The 23,335-nt window shown below is 37.2% G+C and overlaps 1 protein-coding gene across 5 annotated transcripts in view; it reads left to right on the forward strand.

Annotated features, from left to right (window-relative positions):
* Positions 1-23,335, forward strand: part of LOC117394847 (dipeptidyl aminopeptidase-like protein 6) — a 261,273-nt gene that overhangs the window by 233,890 nt on the left and 4,048 nt on the right. For all 5 annotated transcript variants that reach the window (XM_033993494.3, XM_033993496.3, XM_033993493.3 and 2 more), the window contains exons 10-22: positions 451-548; positions 1,329-1,452; positions 1,823-1,861; positions 2,725-2,832; positions 3,899-3,990; positions 4,482-4,529; positions 5,151-5,269; positions 12,479-12,526; positions 16,037-16,135; positions 18,494-18,563; positions 20,068-20,262; positions 20,525-20,579; positions 22,865-22,964. In XM_033993494.3, coding sequence (XP_033849385.3) covers positions 451-548; positions 1,329-1,452; positions 1,823-1,861; positions 2,725-2,832; positions 3,899-3,990; positions 4,482-4,529; positions 5,151-5,269; positions 12,479-12,526; positions 16,037-16,135; positions 18,494-18,563; positions 20,068-20,262; positions 20,525-20,579; positions 22,865-22,964 — 1,195 coding nt within the window. The remainder of the gene's footprint in view (positions 1-450; positions 549-1,328; positions 1,453-1,822; positions 1,862-2,724; positions 2,833-3,898; positions 3,991-4,481; positions 4,530-5,150; positions 5,270-12,478; positions 12,527-16,036; positions 16,136-18,493; positions 18,564-20,067; positions 20,263-20,524; positions 20,580-22,864; positions 22,965-23,335) is intronic.

A 23,335-nucleotide genomic window follows, 5' to 3' on the forward strand; every position in this document is an offset into this window, starting at 1 on the left:
AAAGTTTGCTTGCATGCAAACGAACTGAGCCCCTTTGCTCACAGATAAGTGTGGACAGCAAACAAATTGATACATTGTTTCAAACAAAATGAACCAGACGAGTCTGTTTGAAACAGACCCAGTGTGAATGCAGCCAAAGACTGCACAAATTAGTGATGTCTTGTGAGGAACAATTTTAAATGTGATGACTCTATGGACTGTTCTTACTGCTCCGGCAAAATATATACTTACATACGACTTGCCACAAGGAATCAGTGGCGACCCTTCTTTTCAAGGTTATGTTATGCTCCCAGCGTTTCAGCACCTGTTCCTCCTATGCTGGGTGAAGTTCTAGTATAGCAGGTGCTTCACAGCTAAAAGGCTGCTCATCTGATAATGCCAGCTATCAGGGCTACTTTCTGTGCATGTCCAGTATTACTGTTGTACATTACTGTGCATGTAACCCTGCAGGCTGGGAAGGAAAACCCAACAATTTCCTTGTATGTGGTGAACCTGAATGGGCCGCCGCATACTACTGAAATGAAACGTCCTGAAGATCAGAGGATACGGTATGTGTCATGACATTTAAAAGGGTTTTTCAATCTCAACATACAGTGTGCACTGATATTTCCATATGACTCCCAGTTCACACAGCTGCAAAGGGGTGGAAATGGATAGTTGCACAGCCTGAGGATTCATTTCTAAAATCACCACACTTCACAAATTCAGCTTACTTATCTGTTATTACTAAGCCAACAAGTAAATTCATGTATGCATCTATACACATCTATAAAAGTTTACCACAGTATTTTTGCAGTTTTACCATGCTTTTCCCACAGCTATACTATGTATTTACCATAGGTTACCCTGGTTTTCCATGTTTATTAGCTTTCACTGTCTCTACTTACTAATAATTAGCTTTTAGTGTCTCTAATAACTAATCTGTAAAGACACAGTGTCTCTATACTGTGTCTTTACATAGTAGTTACTTAGTAAATACATGAGTAAATATTTTTGCAGGATATGTAAGTACACAGTTGTATCAGAAAAGGGGTTAGGGCTATGTTTAGAGTTAGGGTTATATCATGCAAAAAGATGTACACGTTAAGTATATTGTAACTATGCATAATAACATTGTAATGATGTGTAAGTGCACATGTGTTTACTAAATAACTACTATGTAAATGCACAGTAATTAGACACACTTCCTGTGAAGTGTTACCAAGTGTTTTATGAAGTTTCCATATACAGTGAGTACTAAACGCATGTGTACATCCCTGCTTAGTGAAATACTGTACTCTTCGGGATTTCAATTGTTATTTACCGTATAAACATTAAACCTTTTACAGGGAGTATTACATCACGATGGTGAAATGGGCAACAAGCACTAAGCTGGCTGTCAACTGGCTCAACAGAGCCCAGAACATCTCTATCATGACTCTGTGTGAAGCTACTACTGGTGTGTGTACGAAGGTATGCAACTAATGCTGTCGTCCGAATTGTATTTTCTTTGCACTCGTTAACAAAACTAGTATGACAATGAAAACCAGTACTTTGACTGTTAGAAAGTTACCCTGCTCAAATTATTCTCCCTTGTTTAGAGCAACAATCATTCATACAATTTTATTTAAACCTTATTGAAAAAAATGCCTTATTCTCATGCCCAGGTTATACTGCCATGTCCAAAGGGCATTCATGTTTATATTAGTTTCATATTGATCATGTCAGATATCACCTACCGGTATATACGTAATTATCTTACTAATCATTTTGATATCACCTCTGTATCTAATTATCTTATTCATCATTTCAATATCACCTATATACCTAATTCTCTTTTCAGAAACATGAAGATGAAAGTGAGGGCTGGTTGCACAGACAGGTGAGCGCAATGAGAATGCTGCTTTCACTGGAAGCACATAGCATAACACTGGAAATGGGAATGTGGCTTTCACTGGAAGCACATAGCATAACACTGGAAATGGGAATGTGGCTTTCATAGGAAGACCAAGCAAAGATCAATCTTGATATATCTTTTTTTATAGTCGGACTAACTAATCTTGCCTGAAGCGAGAGGTGTGGACAATATTAATGGTGAAGTGTGCCAAACATTTTGTTTGTATTTCTTTTTTTATTACATATTTAAGGAATGTGTTACTCTATATGCCAAATATTGTTATTATTATTATTAGAATAACATATTAATTTATTTATTCAAATTTTCAGTGTTTATTTATTTAATTGTGGGGCTTTTTGTAGAGGGTTTAAAATCTGTGTTTATCAGAGCTTTTATTAATGTGAATAAGAGAATTCACCGGTTCTGAGTATTGAAAGATCCGGAAATCATCACCTGAAATCCTGTAACAGCACAGATGGGAATTCACATGAAATCCTGGAACAGCACAGATGGGAATTCACATGAAATCCTGGAACAGCACAGATAGGAATTCACATGAAATCCTGGAACAGCACAGATGGAAATTCACATGAAATCCTGTAACAGCACAGATGGGAATTCACATGAAATCCTGGAACAGCACAGATAGGAATTCACATGAAATCCTGGATCAGCACAGATGGGAATCACTGTGTGGGCTGTACCTCTATTGTAACAAAACAAACAGTTAATTTACAGTAGTAGTCTCTGGTATTGTTCATGTGTATTAGTGTTTATTGGATAAAACCTGAAACTAGTTAAAATACACCCCTGGTCATACATACTCATTCTGAAACCCTTATTTGCAGAATGAAGCTCCTCTGTTCTCTGAAGATGGGAAGACCTTCTTCTTCACGCGAGCGATTCCACAAGGAGGACGGGGAAAGTTTTTCCATATTGCTATGTCTTCTTCCCAGGTACAGGGTTCTTGCGGCTTTGTTATTATATGTATACGTATACATGAAATGATAGTCATAAGAACATAAGAACATAAGAACATAAGAACATAAGAACATAAGAACATAAGAAAGTTTACAAACGAGAGGAGGCCATTCAGCCCATCTTGCTCGTTTGGTTGTTAGTAGCTTATTGATCCCAGAATCTCATCAAGCAGCTTCTTGAATGTTAGTCATGTGATCTTCAGTGAGAGAAGCGTGGATGAATTTGCAAATCGGTGGCAGTCATTTCAGAAAGCCGGCCCTGCTCGTCTCAAAGCCTCATATCTCAGATTCACATTGTTAACTGGCTCACTGGTGTGAGTCTTATTGTGTGGATTAACGCAGAGTGAATCACTCAAAACAATGAGTCAGTTTAATCTCTTCTTTCTCTGGTCTAACACACAAGCTCTAAACAAGCCTGTGGTGACATCAGCATTTAATAATTAAACAAAACAGAAAATAAAAAGGTTGTAACAAAAACACAGGACACAGCACTTACGCCAAAATAAATATATAAACAAAACGGACTAAACAGTAAACAGACAAACACGAACAGACAAACATGGTGAGTAAGAACAACTATCAATTTACTTTACTTTCTCCTCTCCACACCTGTTCTCCACTCACCGAACACACCACCCCGAGTGAGTGAAAACATGCTGCCTTTATGCAGTTGTACCAAGACTCGATTGCTAGTCAATCATTCAATTGGAATCTCGGTACAACTGCACATGAATGAATTAAAGTGCACTTTCCCGTGTTCACATACTAATACTTTAAATGCACGTGATGTGATGTGCCATCCTCGTGCCTAATACAAATATACAATTTAAATCACACGTGAAACACAGACCCGTTTATATCCCGTATACCAATGCCTATACACCAACATTTACACACAACACGTAACATATAAACATAAACTACGCACAAGGGCGTGGCCACATTGCCACAACATGAAACACAGAAAATCAGACATTACAAGAAAGCTGTTGAAGGATCAGATTAAATCCAGTCTGCTGAGTCTGTATTTTATTTTTTTCAGAATAACGGTTCCACAGACACTTTGCAGTCGATAACTTCAGGGGACTGGGATGTGACGGAGGTTTTGTCTTACGATGAAGCGAAACAGAAATTGTAAGGTTTTGTTGTTGTTGTTTAGTTTTTTTTTTTTTTACAATGTCCTACTCTCCTGTATCATTTTATTTACTAAATCCCCTTTCAAGCAACGGTAGTGGAAACGATGTAATTCCCTTAGCTATTAATGCAGCTAAAAACATCATTTCATAATCTTCCATTCCAATGTAGGTCTCAAATGTGCAGTTTTGAAAGAAACACGTGTTATAGCAAACATGTATTTTCTTTTTAAAACATGACATCTGGTAGTGCACTACAGTAGATACAAGAAGCCTTGGTCCTTTATCATTTCACTCAGCAGTATCTACAGGGTCAAATAATCTTACTGTCTGAAAAGCATGTCAGGGAAGCAGCTGATTGGTTAGTGACAGGAAAGAAGGCACTGAAGGGGTTGGACCATTTCACTCTCCAGGGGAAATGACCAGGAAAGTGTAGTTTGTTTTTAGTAAGTTACTGCATTAATTACAGTTGTTTTTATGATTTACTCTTAGCTATTTTCTGAGCACAGAAGATGGTTCGAAAAGGAGGCATCTGTACAGGTAAATATGGGCAAAACATTGTAACCTTTGTTATTTTTTTCTGGATTTATGTAAAGGCATAGGTAAGAATCGTCTCTTTAGAACTGAAATAAGAAACTTTAACTGTATTTTGTTAACTGTACCAGATGCAATATATTTCAGTACTAGCTTAGATTGTAAACATTTAAACCACAGATCAATGAAAAAATAAGGCTAGCATGTCAGATTGAATTGCATGAATATCCATGTACTTACATTGTAATAACTGGTTAGTTATCAATGGGTTTGGCTCATACTCATTCACTGCTGTGTAGTTCCATAGCGTGGAAATTACCTTACTGACATAATAACATAATAACACCACTAGTAGTTACCATGTAATTGGCAGTTTCCAGTTATTGCCCTGTTATTACATGGTTATGTGCATTTCATATTCTACAGTGCTAATAAACAGGGCATGTGGTAATCTAGTATTTTATAAGGGAGAGCTTTTTTTGCACTACAAAACATAATATGCTGTTAACTGTTTCTGTTATTCAACAATCAAATCGCATTTTTAAAGACTCACGCAAAAGCTTTGATATGATGTTTTGGTTTTCCTGAATCATGAATTCATGTGATTCTATATTTTCCACAATTTAGTGCTGACACTACTGGGACGTTTAACAGGCGTTGTCTATCCTGCGACCTAATTGAGGGCTGTGGCTATGTCAGTGCATCGTTCAGTCCCAATATGCAGTATTTCATCTTAAACTGTGAAGGTAAGTTTCCATAAAACCTTCTTCTTCTTCTTCTTCTTCTTCTTCTTCTTCTTCTTCTTCTTCTTGCTTGTTATCATACATGCAGGATGTGTTAATTGTTCAGTCTTATGAATTCATAACTTAATTACAAAACCCCATAATACCGTATCTTTTTCTTTTTTGGGAGGTGGGGTTAGGGTTAGGGTTAGGGCTAAATGAAAAATGTCTTCAAGGTTTTTAAATAAATATCTTTAGCATGTTGATCTGTCAGATACTATATATTGTTTTACTCTCTTCTCCCAGATTTTTGTATCAAAAGTCATGCAATCAGGAGAGGCCAGGTTTGTGTCCTGGCAGTACCAACTTGTCCATTTGTTTGGGGCTCTGACGAGGGGAGTTGCATTTCCCCCGTCGCTCCAACAGGTTGGGACACCTGCGAGGCTTGCCTTTGTCTGTCCGCAGGCTGCTCATTTTCCAACATCTGCAACTGAGCTCCTGGGTAGATAAGAACATAAGAAAGTTTACAAATGAAAGGAGGTCATTCAGCCCATCTTGCTCATTTGGTTGTTAGTAGCTTATTGATCCCAGAATCTCATCAAGCAGCTTTTTGAAGGATCCCAGGGTGTCAGCTTCAACAACACTCGCAGATCACTCACAGAGCTGGGTGTGATTAAACAGCATCTTAGATCCTGATTAAATGATCACTCACAGAGCTGGGTGTGATTAAACCGCATCTTAGATCCTGATTAAACAATCATTCGCAGAGCTGGGTGTGATTAAACAGCATCTTAGATCCTGATTAAATGATCACTCACAGAGCTGGGTGTGATTAAACACAGCATCTTGGATCCTGATTAAATGATCACTCACAGAGCTGGGTGTGATTAAACACAGCATCTTAGATCCTGATTAAATGATCACTCACAGAGCTGGGTGTGATTAAACCGCATCTTAGATTCTGATTAAACGATCACTTACAGAGCTGGGTGTGATTAAACAGCATCTTAGATCCTGATTAAATGATCACTCACAGAGCTGGGTGTGATTAAACACAGCATCTTAGATCCTGATTAAATGATCACTCACAGAGCTGGGTGTGATTAAACACAGCATCTTAGATCCTGATTAAACGATCATTCACAGAGCTGGGTGTGATTAAACAGTATCTTAGATTCTGATTAATGTTCTGACATGGAATAGGCCCACATACTGCACATCATGCCTCTTCACCCATTACGAGTGGGTTGAGTAACTGGATGTGTTGGTCACAAGCCCTGGTCTTTTAAGGTGAGAGGCCCCTTTTCCAGTAATCTATTATGACATAAGCATTCTCTGCCCGTCCGTTTCTGATTGCCGATATTATTAGAATGAAATTGTTTTGCGGCAGACAGGAGGGCCTTTTCCTTCAAAACAAAAGTAATTGATATCTTAACATGGTGATTATGGGGCATCCGGAATTCAATGATATTCACATGCAAAGAATCAAACAGGTGTATGCTTGTGTAATGGTGGCTAGAGCTTTTTATTTTCCTTATATCCAAATATAACAAGGTAAGGAGTTAAGATAAGAATATAAGGACATAAGAAAGTTTACAAACGAGAGGAGTCCGTTGGCCCATCTTGCTTGTTTGGTTGTTAGTAGCTTATTGATCCCAGAATCTCATCAAACAGCTTCTTGAAGGATCCCATCATGTCAGCTTCAACAACATTACTGGGGAGTTAGTTCCAGACCCTCACAATTCTCTGTGTAAAAAAAGTGCCTTGTTTCTTTTTTCAGGTCAAAAAAGTCCCCTGGGTCGACATTGTCAATACCTTTTTGAATTTTGAATGCTTGAATCAGACCACCGCGTAGTCCTCTTTGTCCAAGACTGAATAGATTCATTTCTTTTAGCATACGACATGCCTTTTAAACCCGAGATAATTCTGGTCGCTCTTCTTTGCACTCTTTCTAGAGCAGCAATATCCTTTTTGTAACGAGGTGACCAGAAATGAACACAATATTCTAGATGAGGTCTTACTAATGCGTTGTAAAGTTTTAACATTACTTCCCTTGATTTAAATTCAACACTTTTCACAATATATCCGAGCATCTTGTTGGCCTTTTTTATAGCTTGCCCACATTGTCTAGATGAAGACATTTCTGAGTCAACATAAACTCCTAGGTCTTTTTCATAGATTCCTTCTTCAAGTTCAGTATCTCCTATATGATATTTATAATGCACATGTTTATTGCCTGCGTGCAGTACCTTACACTTTTCCCTATTAAATGTAATTTGCCATGTGTCTGCCCAGTTCTGAATGCTGTCATTTTGAATGACCTTTGCTGCTGCAACAGTGTTTGCCACTCCTACTATTTTTGTGTCGTCTGCAAATTTAACAAGTTTGCTTACTATACCAGAATCTAAATCATTAGTGTAGATTAGGAATAACAGAGGACCTAATACTGATCCCTGTGGTACACCACTGGTTACCTCGCTCCATTTTGAGGTTTCTCCTCTAATCAGTACTTTCCGTTTTCTACATGTTAACCACTCCCTAATACATGTGCATGGATTTCCTTGAATCCCTGCTGTGTTCAGTTTGAGAATTAATTTTGTATGCAGGACTTTGTCAAAAGCTTTCTGGAAATCTAAATAAACCATGTCATACGCTTTGCAATTATCCATTGTCGATGTTGCATCCTCAAAAAAAATCAAGCAGGTTAGTTAGACACGATCTCCCTTTCCTAAAACCATGCTGACTGTCTCCCAGGATACTGTTACCATATAGGTAATTTTCCATTTTGTATCTTATTATAGTTTCCATAAGTTTACATATCATAGAAGTCAGGCTGTTGGTACAGCCCCTGTCTCAAGAGACTGTTGCATGATCTTAGTTAGCAGTTTGTAAATAACTTCTTTCATTTCTTTGAGTACTATTGGGAGGATCTCATCCGGCCCTGGGGATTTGTTTATTTTAGGGGCTCCTAGTCCCTTTAACACTTCTGCCTATGTTATGCTAAAGTTATTTAAAACTGGATAGGAACAGGTCAACATGTGGGGTATGTTGTCCGTATCCTCCTTTGTAAAAACCTGTGAAAAGTAATCATTTAATATATTTGCTACATTTTTTTCTTTGTCTATGATTTTGCCATTTGTATCTTATACTTTTAACCTCCTCTTTGAATGTTCTCTTGCTGTTATAATATTGGAAAAACATTTTGGAATTGGTTTTAGCCCCCTTAGCAATGTTCATTTCTATCTCTCTCTTGGCCTTTCTAACTTCCTTTTTGACTTGCGTTTGCAGTTCCAAGTACTCTTTCTGTGTACTTCGTTTTTGGTCCCTTTTAAATGCTCTGTAAAGTGCCTTTTTTCACTGAATATTTTTTTTAATTGATCTATTAAACCATTTTAGCCATTTTGTTTTAGATTTAGATGTGTCTACTTTTGGGATGTAATTGTTTTGCGCCTCTAGTACTACATTTTTAAAAAACAGCCATCCTTTCTCTGTGGATGTTTTCTCTATTTTACTCCAATCTACTTCTGTTAGTCTCATAGTTTGCTTTTCTAAAATTGTTAAGCTTAGCTTTAGTCATTACTTTTTGGGTTTTAAAAGGGCACACCTAAGTAAACTAGTTAACAAAATAACTTGGCAGTCCCACTCTTTAGCTACATTGGGGTGTTCTTTAAAATTCTATAAATTACACAACAGTGTTACGACAATCATCTATAAATATGAAGGACTGATATTCAGGTTGGTGTTCCTGAACATTACAGTTTAAAATGTCACCAAAGACTGAAGTAAAATAAACATGCGTTTTAGTGATACCATTTGAATACATGGCAGCCACCTAACTGAGCTCAATGGTAGGGACTTTAATTTATTAAAGTAGGAAGAAATGTGAAACTTTTTACAATTAAATCATTTGTTTTATAATATTACTTCTAGATGCCTTTTTGCATTAATCAAACGTCCTGCTTATAAGTTTCATTGCAATATGCCTCAATAATTTAAGTCCTAAAACCAGTGATTTGCCAACACATGGCTTGTCTCTATAGAACAGTACTGCAGAGCTGCACATGGCTTGTCTCTATAGAACAGTACTACAGAGCTGCACATGGCTTGTCTCTCTGTATAACAGTACTGCAGAGCTGCACATGTCATGTCTCTATATAACAGTACTGCAGAGCTGCACATGGCATGTCTCTCTATATAACAGTACTGCAGAGCTGCACATGGCATGTCTCTCTATATAACAGTACTGCAGAGCTGCACATGGCTTGTCTCTCTATATAACAGTGCTGCAGAGCTGACATGGGTTGTCTCTCTATATAACAGTACTGCAGAGCTGCACATGGCTTGTCTCTCTATATAACAGTGCTGCAGAGCTGACATGGGTTGTCTCTCTATATAACAGTACTGCAGAGCTGCACATGTCATGTCTCTATATAACAGTACTGCAGAGCTGCACATGGCATGTCTCTCTATATAACAGTACTGCAGAGCTGCACATGGCATGTCTCTCTATATAACAGTACTGCAGAGCTGCACATGGCTTGTCTCTCTATATAACAGTGCTGCAGAGCTGACATGGGTTGTCTCTCTATATAACAGTACTGCAGAGCTGCACATGGCGTGTCTCTATATAACAGTACTGCAGAGCTGCACATGTCATGTCTCTATATAACAGTACTGCAGAGCTGCACATGGCTTGTCTCTCTATATAACAGTACTACAGAGCTGCACATGGCGTGTCTCTCTATATAACAGTACTACAGAGCTGCACATGGCGTGTTTCTCTATATAACAGTACTGCAGAACTGCACATGGCTTGTCTCTCTATATAACAGTACTACAGAGCTGCACATGGCGTGTCTCTCTATATAACAGTACTACAGAGCTGCACATGGCGTGTTTCTCTATATAACAGTACTGCAGAGCTGCACATGGCTTGTCTCTCTATATAACAGTATTACAGAGCTGCACATGGCGTGTCTCTCTATTAAACAGTACTGCAGAGCTGTACATGGCTTGTCTCTCTATATAACAGTACTACAGAGCTGCACATGGCGTGTCTCTCTATATAACAGTACTGCAGAGCTGCACATGGCTTGTCTCTCTATATAACAGTACTGCAGAGCTGCAGTCGCTGATTTCTAATTGTCTGGAGCTGCTTTTCAAACCCTTCAGTAGTACTTATAAAGAGAGTGCTGGGAGTTCATTTCCATTGTTTACTCCCTGCAAATATAGCTCCTGGGCTAAAAGCATTTGTTCTTTTAAAATTTCAAGAGCATCAAAGATATGCATAACATGAGAAATAGCACAATGGAGGTCTTTCATCTTAAAGGCTTTTCATGTTTACAAAATGTAGGAACATTCTTATCACGAATAATACAGTCCTCTAGTTAGAGCTTTATCTTTTTTATTTTCAAATACTCTTTATGAAATATCCTTTCTAACATCAGAGCTTTGAATATATCTGTAGCTTTCAGCAGTACTTCTGAAAAGCTGAACATCTTTCAGACAAAAGTGTATGCAATACCAGCACAAGCTAATACTTGTATTGTAAAAAAACAGAAAGACTCCAATAATATGAAAGCATCATAGACCTGACTGTAGACCTGTACCAGTGCAGTCTTCCACTGTCTCAGTGGTGCTTTTATTTTTCTCAGTCATTGTTATCTTATTGTATACTTTTAGCTGAATACCATAATGCTATTTATTTATTTTTTCATGTTATGAAAATGATTCTTAAACTGAATTTAACCCATTAAGTGCCACTGTCCTCCCTTGAGGACAGGTTACTTTGTAATCTTTTCCTTAACTATATTGTTTGATAACTTACTCTAATTTCATTAACCGCAAAAGTTAAGTCTAAATGTAATGTATCAAATGACATCAATGCAGTGTGTTCTGATTTTTTCAAAGAAAATTTAATTTGGGTTAAAACGGACATCCTAGAGCTCAAATTGTTACTGAATACATACAAAAATATCTATAATCAACATGTGCAATGTAATGCTGTATGGGTCTAATAGCATGTGATATAACATGCTATATAAATGTAGTATGTTTAAATGCTTCTGTCAGTGAATGATATTGGTCCGTATTCAATTCTTGAGTGGTGTGTGCACCAGTGTATAAAACAGTGCAGTTAGAAGGCTGTGGATAGATGAAGAATAGAGAGCAGCTTCCCTTATCAGTGTCATATCATAAACACATTTAATGGTCTAAGTGCCTTGCAGCTTTGGACTTACTGACAACTGGGAGACTATGTGTGTGTGTGTGTGTGAGTGTTGTGTGTCTGTGTGTGTGTATGTGTGTGTTAGTTATAGCTGTCAGTATTATTGTTCCTGCCATTGTATTATCTTAAGAGAAATTAATTGAACCATATTATTTCAATAATTATCTCACTATAGATACAACACAGTTATTAAGGATGATGTGTACAGTTAAAACAAAGGAAGCTGTTAATCATTCACTGCAAGAAATACAATTTATTGTATATCTCTACATACAATTTTTTTTTTTTACAGCACTACTTTGTAATGGCTTATTTTTCAGTTTGAAATGATTCAAAAGTAAGCAGAGCGGTGGTTCTGGCAGGGAACTCACTTTCACTTCAGATGAAATCACGTAAACATCAAGCGTATTTCAGACACCTCTGATACCAGATTAAATAGTCAGTCGGATAGCTCGTTTCTTATTTGTCCCTCAATAAACAATACGTCCAATGATCGGCAAGGAAGGGGTTTACCTCAATCCATTAGGTCCCTGCTGTGCGCCAGAGTTCGCCTCCTCCTCTCCAGCCTCCACCTGCTTTTTGACTTTTTCTAACAGGGGAGGGCAGCCATCCTGCCCCCCTGCCCATGGCTTCCCTACAGTCAGCCTCTCACTTATCTATGAGCTCATTTATGGGCAGTACCTTGAAGGCCATAGAATATAGTGTTCAATATGTATAATGTAATCGTGTTGTCTAGTCTGTTTAATAAATAATCTATCACATGAGTTTCCTGACTGAACCATCACAAAATAGGATTTTACAGTGTTTTACAGCCAGACATGCACTGAAGATATCTGTTGCTAGAGAATTATCATTTGTATACCCATAGTAACTCACATATTACTTCTAAAAAGATTCTGCAGTGTTCAGATCCGCTGGATAGACCCAAGGTCTTGTCTGTTTTTTTGGATTTGCAATTTTCTTTCTGTACTGAACACATGACACATTTTTTTTCTTTTCTTTCCAAGGCCCTGGAATTCCGACTGTGACTGTGCTTCAAACTGATAACAGAAACAGTGAGTATATACAGTGGTACTAACCTTTCTTCACATCATATTATGGAGGAGGGTGTCTGAGAAGAAATGCAACAACGATACACACACACACGCACACACACACTATACATTCTGTCAAATCCCCATGCTGAATGTAAAACCAGTGTTACCAGTCTCCTGAACAGGACAGCCAGTGCTGTAACCAGCTAGAGTCCCTTTGTGACAGGGACTGGCAGAGGCTCAGTGAGAAGCAGACCCATGTCTGGATGAGTAATCCCACATTACTTGTATTTTCTTTTTGGTTCATCCATCAGTACCTCTCACAATCTTTCTTCAATAAATGTGATTTTGGAAGTGTGTTTATATACAAATTAGATTTATTTCTGTATTTTTTTTGTTTGTTTATTTACATGCTTTCCAGTTTACACACTTGGTGTTGTTTGCTTTAATATTAATACTATAACTGGGGCACCGCTGCACGTTTGCGACAGATTGTTCATTAAAAAATTTCAAATCCTTGCTGATTATCTATTCATGGATACCAAGATATGCTACAAGCAAGGGGGTGTGATTGAGGTAATAAATGCAGCACCCACTCAGTCATTCTGCATTTATTCATCTGTAGCAATACTTGTTGGAGAGCAATGTGTACATTTAGGTTCAGGTTTTTTAAATTGGTACACAATTGGTACTCAGAGTAAATGGTAGTAAGGTAATGTTTTGCACATTGGTTTTATCTTATAATTCTTTGCACTAGGGTAGTGGAATTAGCACACAAGTAAGAGCCAGTGACTTTAACATATGTGGTGCAATTATTATAATGTATGGGTAAAAAAACAAAACATCTTTGAGTTTTTATGTTGTCGCTGTGATTGATTGTGGGAATGATGTCTTTTCTCAAAAAGCAAAACGCTGTACTCAGGTTTTTCACAATAAAGTCAGGTCCTGTTTATATTTGTTATCATACAAATGTGTATATGAAGTAGAATTACTTGTATGATAAAGTATACTATAGCTTTTTTTTTTATTCCTAACAGAACCTCCCAACTTGTCAGTCATTTCACCTGAGTAACCTGCAAATGATGTGAAACCACTTGAGCTAGTCATGCTGTTTGTCCCATCGAGCCCTCAGGACTGCCTGTGTGGTTCTGTCAAAGAGCAGGGAATTAGCACCGTGGGAAAGGATAGGAATGGCAGCGGTTATGTAAATAGAACCAGTAGGAAATCCACAGATGTTGATATAAATCATTTACAGACTGAAACAGCAAGCCAGAAATAGTATCATATTATATAGGCTATACTGTCACTACCCGGGATTCCGGAACTCACATATTCTAAAACCCTGACTGCTTAAACGATTACTTTCTTTTTAAATTGAAGATGTGAATTTAATCATTTATTTGTTATGTAAGGGATAATGACATTGCTGTGGCGTGTTACAAGGTAATAATGGAAGTCCCAGGGCCAGAGAGCTAAGGTTCATTATTACAAAGAAATGACCATAGCAGTGTCATTATCACTATTATACTGCAGCTTGTTGAAGGTTATGTATACTTCTGTCTGAAATAACCATAGTAGTCCAATGAAAGAGTTAAGTTATTGAGAGCAGGGCTCGAGCGGCCCCGTGAAGTGTTTCATCAGTAAGCAGTGCTTTCAGGTGTCGTTAATTTGGGGCATCTTTTCCGCTACTGAGTAATAGCAGCATGACTGACCTCCATAGACAACAATGGGAAAGTAGTGTCTGGTTGCTGGAGAATGGTACATGAAGGAGATATACATTCTTATAACAGCAGTGTTAAACTCCAGCACACTCAATTAAATACTGGTATTAGTGAGCATTTTGTGATGTGGCAAACTCTCTGGTCAATAAAGTTACATTGTGATTCCAAATCCTGTAACTCTGCAAGTGGGTTATGTAAGGTGCATAAAAGCCATAAACCATGAACGATCATTCAGTATTCTGTTTATACCACAAGTATGTATTAAAATAAATCTTGAGGAAATCGGCATCCAAATTAAAACAACAATGGAAATCTGAAGCTATTTCAGACATTTTAAAGTTGTTAAGCATGTAATTCCACTCATATTATCCCAGTTATGTGGAAAAACAAAAATGTATGCCATGCTAGATATAACCCCGCTTGTGGTATAAAATGAATAACAGTCTCAGAGTAGCTTAGACATAGAAATGAACAGTGATGGTCTAATAGGCTTACAAATTATTAAATTAGATTTTGCTGCAAGAAATAAAAGGTGTATCTACAGCTTCTTAACATTTCTCAGACAGACCTACAGAGGGGAAATTCATGAAATGAACCACAGGTAATATAAACAAGTCCCTGTTCTTCACAAACAATCGAGTATATTTCTACAGGTCTGTGGCAATGTGCCCCGCCCCTGTGTGCATTTGTGTGTTATGTGTTGTATGTTGCGTGTGTTAATGTTGGTGTATAGTCATTGGTACACGGGATATAAACGGGTCTGTGTTTCACGTGTATTTAAAAATGTAGATTTGTATTTAGGCACGAGGAGGGCACAAATCACTTCACGTGCTGGTTAAATGTAATATGTGAGCACGGGGTTGCACGTAATTCATTCACGTGCTGGGATTCAAGTGAATAATGAATTAGTAATTGAATCCCAGCACAACAGTATATATAGACACATTTTCATTCACTCGGGGTTGGGTGTTCAGTGAGTGGAGAACGGGATTGGAGACGGAGGTAATAATAATAATAATAATAATAATAATAATAGTTAAACGTATCTGCTCACCATGTTTGTCTGTCTAGTCCGTTTTGTTTGTCTATTTGTTTTGGCTCGAGTGCTGTGTCCTGTTTTGTGTTTGTTTGTTCAACCTTTTTATTTTCTGTTCTGTTTATTAAATGCTGAGCGAAACCATTCGCTCAGCTCCACCAAACCACACATCTCTGTTTTATTTCCTGCATCTGGTCTGACGCCACCCACTCCGGCCGTCTTTGTGACAAGGTCATACAATATATTATATTTTATCAAACAAAGAGTGAATAACATTCTCATGGATGACGGTACTCTTGAATATCAGAGATGTAAGTAGAGGGTGAAACTTGAAAACAACCCTCAATCTTCATGGTTTTACACTCAGAAGACATCTATCCTCTTGTACATTAATTTATTATATAGAAGTGATCCAAGAAACAGAATATCAGGGTATTCAGAGCAACATTCTTACTTTTAGTTTGCATTGTATGCATGATATTCATTTGTACATGAACAGACATGTAATTACATGGTAATGAGATGGTAAAATATCAATGATTCCTGCGTTTACATGAACAGACATGTAATTACATTGTAATGAGATGGTAAAATATGAATTCCAGCTCGTACATGACCTGGTCAATAACCTTTAGCTACCTGATGTAATTACATGATAACAAACTTTACATTCCATTCCATGTAATAACACACTGTTTCCACAAATACTATGGAAGACCAGGAATAATTATTGTTTTAAAATTACTACAGAATTTAGTTTTTCTCTCATTCCAGGGGTTTATGATTTGGAGACTAATGAAATGGTAAAGAAGACTCACGATTCCATGCAGATGCCAAAAGTGGAGTACCAAGACATAAACATAGATGACTACAGTATGTATTGTGCAATAACAAACTGCTCTCCTGACAATGCATTTGCCTGAAGAACATTTGGTTAACTAGAATCTATTTTCATATCGAAGCGCTTAACATGTGAAGATTTAATTTATTCAAAAATAAGCAGTAAAAACCTGCAGTAATTAAAACATATATTGCATGACTTTGGGGGAAATAGAACTGGAATAATATACTGACTGTCCAAAACCAGAACGGCCGTAAAGACAGAACAAACAGGGTGTACAAAGTTCAATTGCGTCACCCACGTTGTTCAGTGGTAAAGGGTTCTGTGCTTGGGCCGCTATGCATCTGTGATCTTGAACCATGACCTGCTTGCTACTAGATTTGTGCTTTCTCTGGGGGTATATGTGCTTGCACTTGTGAAGTCACTGAGATCGTTCTGTTTCCTGTGCTTCCACTTGTGAAGTCACTGAGATTGTTCTGTTTCCTGTGCTTGCACTTGTGAAGTCACTGAGATTGTTCTGTTTCCTGTGTTTGCACTTGTGAAGTCACTGAGATTGTTCTGTTTCCTGTGTTTGCACTTGTGAAGTCACTGAGATTGTTCTGTTTCCTGTGTTTGCACTTGTGAAGTCACTGAGATCGTTCTGTTTCCTGTGCTTCCACTTGTGAAGTCACTGAGATCGTTCTGTTTCCTGTGCTTCCACTTGTGAAGTCACTGAGATCGTTCTGTTTCCTGTGCTTCCACTTGTGAAGTCACTGAGATCGTTCTGTTTCCTGTGCTTCCACTTGTGAAGTCACTGAGATCGTTCTGTTTCCTGTGCTTGCACTTGTGAAGTCACTGAGATTGTTCTGTTTCCTGTGTTTGCATTCGTGAAGTCACTGAGATCGTTCTGTTTCCTGTGCTTGCACTTGTGAAGTCACTGAGATCGTTCTGTTTCCTGTGCTTGCACTTGTGAAGTCACTGAGATTGTTCTGTTTCCTGTGTTTGCACTTGTGATGTCACTGAGATTGTTCTGTTTCCTGTGTTTGCACTTGTGAAGTCACTGAGATCGTTCTGTTTCCTGTGCTTGCACTTGTGAAGTCACTGAGATCGTTCTGTTTCCTGTGCTTGCTGCTTAACAGTTGATCACAGCTGTATATGCCTAGTGGATCATATGACCACATTTGTTTTTTGGCAGGTCAGATTATATCTTATAATAATCTAACTAATTATAAACTGATTTAACATTGCCAACACATTTTCTATCATATTATTACCAATACATTTTAAATCTACACCCCTAGGCTTATTTAGCCTCCACCTTCAGCATCACCAAATCAGCCAGGAAAGCTGCATTATTTTTTCAATGCTGAGTGGGTCTTATTTATGTCTGCCCTTTTATTGCCTTTTAACGTCACAATGGTGCAATACTAGCATTTAAATTGAGAACGCTTTTTTTTAAATGCATGACATGCATTTTACCATAAAGATCCGTCTGCAGCAGGAAGGTTTGTTCATTCCTGAAGCGTTCCTTTGTAGTTAATGCTCGCCCGAACTTTTTTTTTTTTATTGATTAGCTCTAAAATCATTTACATTCAGTTTAGATGAGAAATTTGATGTTGGCCAAAGCAAAGAAAGATCTTAGCATTCACTAATGTTAAGACAGCATTTCTGGAGCAGGATTGTATAATTACTGGTGGTGTCGACCTTATTTTGATCTGTTGTGGAGTATTGTCTGAACAATTTGTTATAATTACATGTGTGTCTATGAGTCACAATATTGTGGGTATTAGAAAATGTTATCGATGCCAATACACATACATATTTTCATTTGTACAACTAAGTTGCAGGATATCATAGGTAGGCTTACGTCTTTTCAACAAAATACCGTCATAAATCACTCACCTCTTAGTGTTTATTTGTGAGACAATGTGGGTTCTTTATTGAAATATAAAACAAACCTGGTAATTGTGCAGCAGGTTGCAGGGGCTTTGCTACGTACTCAATGCAGTCATTTTCAATGTATTCCTGGCTTCTGACCAGCAGCTGAACAGATGCTGCCAGGGCTAAGGAAAATCACAGCAAATGAAACGGGTGTCAATCATGCCTGACACTTCCCTATTGTTGACTTTGGATACCAATATCTTCACCCCAGAATGCAACAGTGTATCTATTGCAGTGTATCTGAATTATTTGAATATTCTCAATTATTGTAAAAAAACAAGGAAACAAAAGAATCATAGCTCAGTTAAAGCACCAGTTTAATAAAGCTAATAAAAGGCAAGACAAGTGTTACAAACCATAGCTTTCATTTAAAGAACATGATGCAGTGATGATTGTGTTTTTTTTATGAGTAGAAGATCTTCTCTTTATGCTTGTAATGACAATAACATTATTTTGTTGTCTTTTTTTAGCACTAACACTACAGATCCTGAAACCTGCTGGCTTTGTGGACACTGCACACTATCCTCTGCTTCTGTTGGTGTAGGTATTTTCTAATGTTGTACCTCACATAATGACAAGTGGAATGCTGGTAAAGTGAATCACAATTCCGAGGATCTAGAATAGGAATGTTAGAATACTGTGGTAAGCTCAGGGTTGCATCATGGAGCCGAGCAGCTATTCCAACAAGCTAAATAAATCAGCATCACCCCCAAAATGGTCACTGTTGGGAATTGTGAAGAGCTGTAAAGGAAATTCAAAGTAATATTATCATCTGAAGGAAAATTAAAGCAAAGGCGCCAACAACCCCAACATTACAGTAGTGAAAACTCTAAATCTAGCAGCATACTACTGTACTACAGTCACACGTACAGTACTAACAACAGAATGGTCATTTCCAATCTCTGCCATACAATATGTTACAGCAGATTTATACCTGAAGCAATATTTCGCTCCCCCCCTTAGTTCCCTGCTGTGGAATGACCTTTACTAAAGTACAGCTATAATTAGTGCCTTGTGTGATTCATTTGTTTTCATGTTTGCTAAATTAGTTCTAGTAATATGCAATTACCATTAGTTCAATGAGTACCACTGTGCACTAAAATACTGTTAATACTATAATTCACTTATTGTAAGTGAACTGTGTAAATATATTCGAATGTGTGTTTGTTTACTAAACCTTACAGGAAATGTTATAGTACAAAGTCTTATGAACTGGTACTATACTTATTTAACATAACATTTATTCGACATACTATACAGAACCCTTACATTAATATAATGACCAGCGTGTAAAAAAGCTTTCTCAGCTTCTATGTCTATAAAGATGATTGCAATTGTGGACACAGAAAAATTGCCCAGAATTGCTCTGCTTCCCTTTGTACTTGGGTATGTCTTGAGTAGGAGACAGCATAGTAATCTTAAATAATGTACAGGTATTCTTAGATTCTTTATTATGTATAACTTTCTGTTTCACCCCTGTGGCCTCAGTTCAGCTTAGTTCTCTCACCAGTATGTAACCATTAACCTGTCCCCTTGCAACACTCTGCCCCTAACTGATATAAGAAATACTATATAGCACACATAGGTGTTGCAGGGGGACTGGTAATGGTTACACTCTGGTGTACCAGATGTACTGAGAAATAGAAGTTTATTATAGATGAATAAATAAAACAATTGAACAAAACAAAACACTGCACACAAAACAAAACAGCACGTTGGCCAAAAACAAATAGACAAACAAACAGCGGACAAACATTAAACAAACAAAACAAACAAGTAGCTTTTGAGCTCTCTCTCTCTCTCTCTCTCTCTCATCACGAGCACCCAACCCTGAGTGAGTGATCCATGCATCTATATATACATCTGTGCTGGGATTCAATTGCTAATTAATCACTCACTTGAATCCCTGCATGTGAACTAATTTGTGGAATCTTTTCATAAAGTCTTTACACATTAGTCAAGATAACCGTGGTATTTCATGTTCATGCCTATTTTACTATTTAACATCTGGTATGTTCTTTATTTTATATTTGATTTATTCCAGCGATGGCACGCCAGGTGGAAAGATGGTGACAGAACAGTACCAGGTGGATTGGGCCACTGTCCTGGTCAGCAGTTTCAGCACCATTGTGATACGCTTTGATGGCCATGGCAGCGGTTTCCAAGGGACCAAACTTTTACACACAGTTCAGCGAAAACTAGGAATTTTTGAAGAACAGGGTTTATTACAAGTTCTCAGGTATGAGTTATTAGGAATACAACTAAATCTGCTTTAAGATAGAAAACAAATGGGTAACACTTTAAAGTAATGGCTGCAAATTCATAATGAATTCTGGCTGAATACCACAGGAATAATACCTGAATATCACTTACTGTGAATTCTGAAGTCATCCATTTTGAATGTAGCCCAGTTAATTCATTTTTTTCTGGAGAAATGTATAGTTAAAGAAATGCACTTGGGAAGAATCTTTGTCTAAAAAAACATATTTTTGTTTTTGCAGCTTCATAGCTAAAAAGCCGTACATTGACAAAACCAGAATTGGGGCTTTTGGAGAGGTAATATCTATTGTTACATCATATTGTTTTAGTTAGGGCCACCCCACACTGGACATGATATTATTTGTTGTAAGGCGGCACTACACTTTTGCTGCAACATGATCATACATGTCAGATGTGACAGTTTTTTTTTTTTTCAAATGTAACTGTTTTTGATTATATACTATATTTTATATAGACATTGACACATTTTTCTCAGTATTGAAATTAATTACTTTGTGTGACATTTTTATTTAATATACTGTAGGCTTTGTTGCAACAAAAACTTGGTATAAGATTGTAAATAATATCTGTTCCTACACACAAGAATCATCATGATTGGTACAAATTTGTATTTACCACTCATGTCCACAAATATTGAATATACCAGGCATATTCAACATATCATAACTATACAGCGATGGCCGAAAGTTTTGCATCACCCTATAGAATTAACTAATTTTGCTTCAAAAAGTCAAATTAAACCAGCTAAATAATATTATGTTAACATATTGAATTACAACTTAAATTACAATTACAACTTTGTAGTTTTCCATATACAAAAAACTGTCAAAAATTGAAAAATGTAACTTTTCGAAATGTAACATGAAATACTGTACTACTATTATGGCTTCCAGTAGACGTTGCTATATCATTGTGTAAGTTATTTGGTTACATGATGTAAAATAAAAGATTAAAATTGTAAAATTCTAGGTACTGCAAAACATTTGGCCATAGCTGTTTTGTATATTGGTTTTACAGTAAACATACTGAAACTTAATAGCACAGTTCTGTGAATAAATCCGGTCTTCTATTATGCATAATGTGTTATTTTCATAAATCATTAGCCTGCCAGTAACTATATTAAGCGCTGAGGACTGAAATGTATTTACTGAGCACCACTATTGGTTCATGAATATGGTCCGGTGTATATTCCCTGCTCAAGAAAAGCCCAGCCTGATGATGGGAGCTAAAGACATGCATCATTATAAGTATTGCCAATAACAAAATGACATTACACAAGTACTAATATTTTATATTAGAAAGGCATGCTTCTTATATGCAGGAGAGCAATACTCACAGCAGACGTTCTCCCAAATGTCCTGTCCGTCTGTATCTTAAATATTTCTGCATTAAAAAAAAAAGAAACTGCTGTAAAAAGATACAGTTCTGCATATGCTACATTTATTCCAAATATCTTGTTTATCAAAAAGTGCAAGCTGGTGTGGTGTCATATGTTGTATGTGGATTGCAGTTACCAGATTGTACTGTTTTACACTGTTACCAGCAGAAAACCTATTGATCACTTCCCAGGTCAACAGTTCAGTATAATTAGTGATGTAGTGTAGTTACAGGCAATTCAATTCTTAGCTATAATTCAAATCTTACAATTGAGTTATTCTGTTCTGTTTGTACTTTATATTATACATAATATTTACATTTGCATTGATGTTTCTTGTGCAACTAATTTTAATATAAATTGCATTTCCATGGTGTGCATTAACCCAGAGTCCGATAATACCACTTTAGAAAGGGTTGCGTACAATGTTGCCTTAGTTCTATGACAGCTACTGTATGCTCTTCTGTTTTATTCAGTCAATCCCTGAAAGATCTGAGTTCTATGACAGCTACTGTAGTCTCTTCTTTTTTATTCAATCAATCCCTGACAGATCTGAGTTCTATGACAGCACTGTGTGCTCTTCTTTTTTATTCAATCAAACCCTGACAGATCTGAGTTCTGTGACAGCTACTGTATGCTCTTCTTTTTTTATTCCGTCAAACCCTGACAGATGTCTATATTTTTGATCATTTGGAGAGGCAGCTGAGATATGTGGAGATCTGGGTCATAAATGGTAGCACCCGTGATGATATTCATATATGTAGCTCAGTAATGATAGTAAATGAATATAGTTGGTGTCAGTGGTTTGGTAAATCATTTACAGTAGCTTTGAGATCAGAATGGTAACTGTATTAAAAACCACAGCTGTCTGAAAATAAGAGTCATATAACGCCTTCGCAAAACTTACAAGAAACTAAGTCAAGCCGACAAACACCTGGGCTAGTTGACACTTTTAACATATCATTTTTGATTGAGTGTTTTTGAAGTTAGGGACAATGTGTAAACTATGGTTGTGTCATTTATATTGTGTTGTGATCATTTGTTTATTCTGATTGCAGATTCAACGTCAGTTTGGGTTTACATTCAGTGCCATCAGGTGTTCAAAGGGTGTAATTGCACCAAGGACCTTTACTAATTCATGACCTGTCTTTGTATTGTGTGCATGTTGTGTGTTTCGTATTTCCAGGTATATGGAGGTTATTTAACCACTCTGCTCCTCACCTCTGAAGATTCCCTATTACAATGTGGAGCCGCTCTTTCTCCAATCACAGACTTTACGTTGTATGGTAAGCACAATGTGTAATCACTGGTCATGGAAAGAAAGCAGCTGACAGAAGAACGGGCTGTGTGGCTGAAGTGAATTACTTTACTAACAGCAGCTTATGATGCTATCAGCAGGAGTGACTTTAAACAAAAGGAATGGACCCTTGTCTATTGTGGCATGATGACCAGATTGGGAATCACTACCTGCTGTAAAGCATTAATAAGCTGTCAGCATGTTTTAAGCCTTAGTGTGGATGTGCTGAGTTGTTGGAGCACAGGCTGGTTCAGTGTATTACAGAGGTTTCTTAAAATGTTCTTTTACTGTTCAATTTATCAGCAAAGTCTTGGCACATTCGTCAGGTATCTTAAGCTATTAACATTATATGGTGCTTAT

Source organism: Acipenser ruthenus, chromosome 3 (assembly GCF_902713425.1).
Source record: "Acipenser ruthenus chromosome 3, fAciRut3.2 maternal haplotype, whole genome shotgun sequence".
In the NCBI taxonomy this organism is placed as follows: domain Eukaryota; kingdom Metazoa; phylum Chordata; class Actinopteri; order Acipenseriformes; family Acipenseridae; genus Acipenser; species Acipenser ruthenus.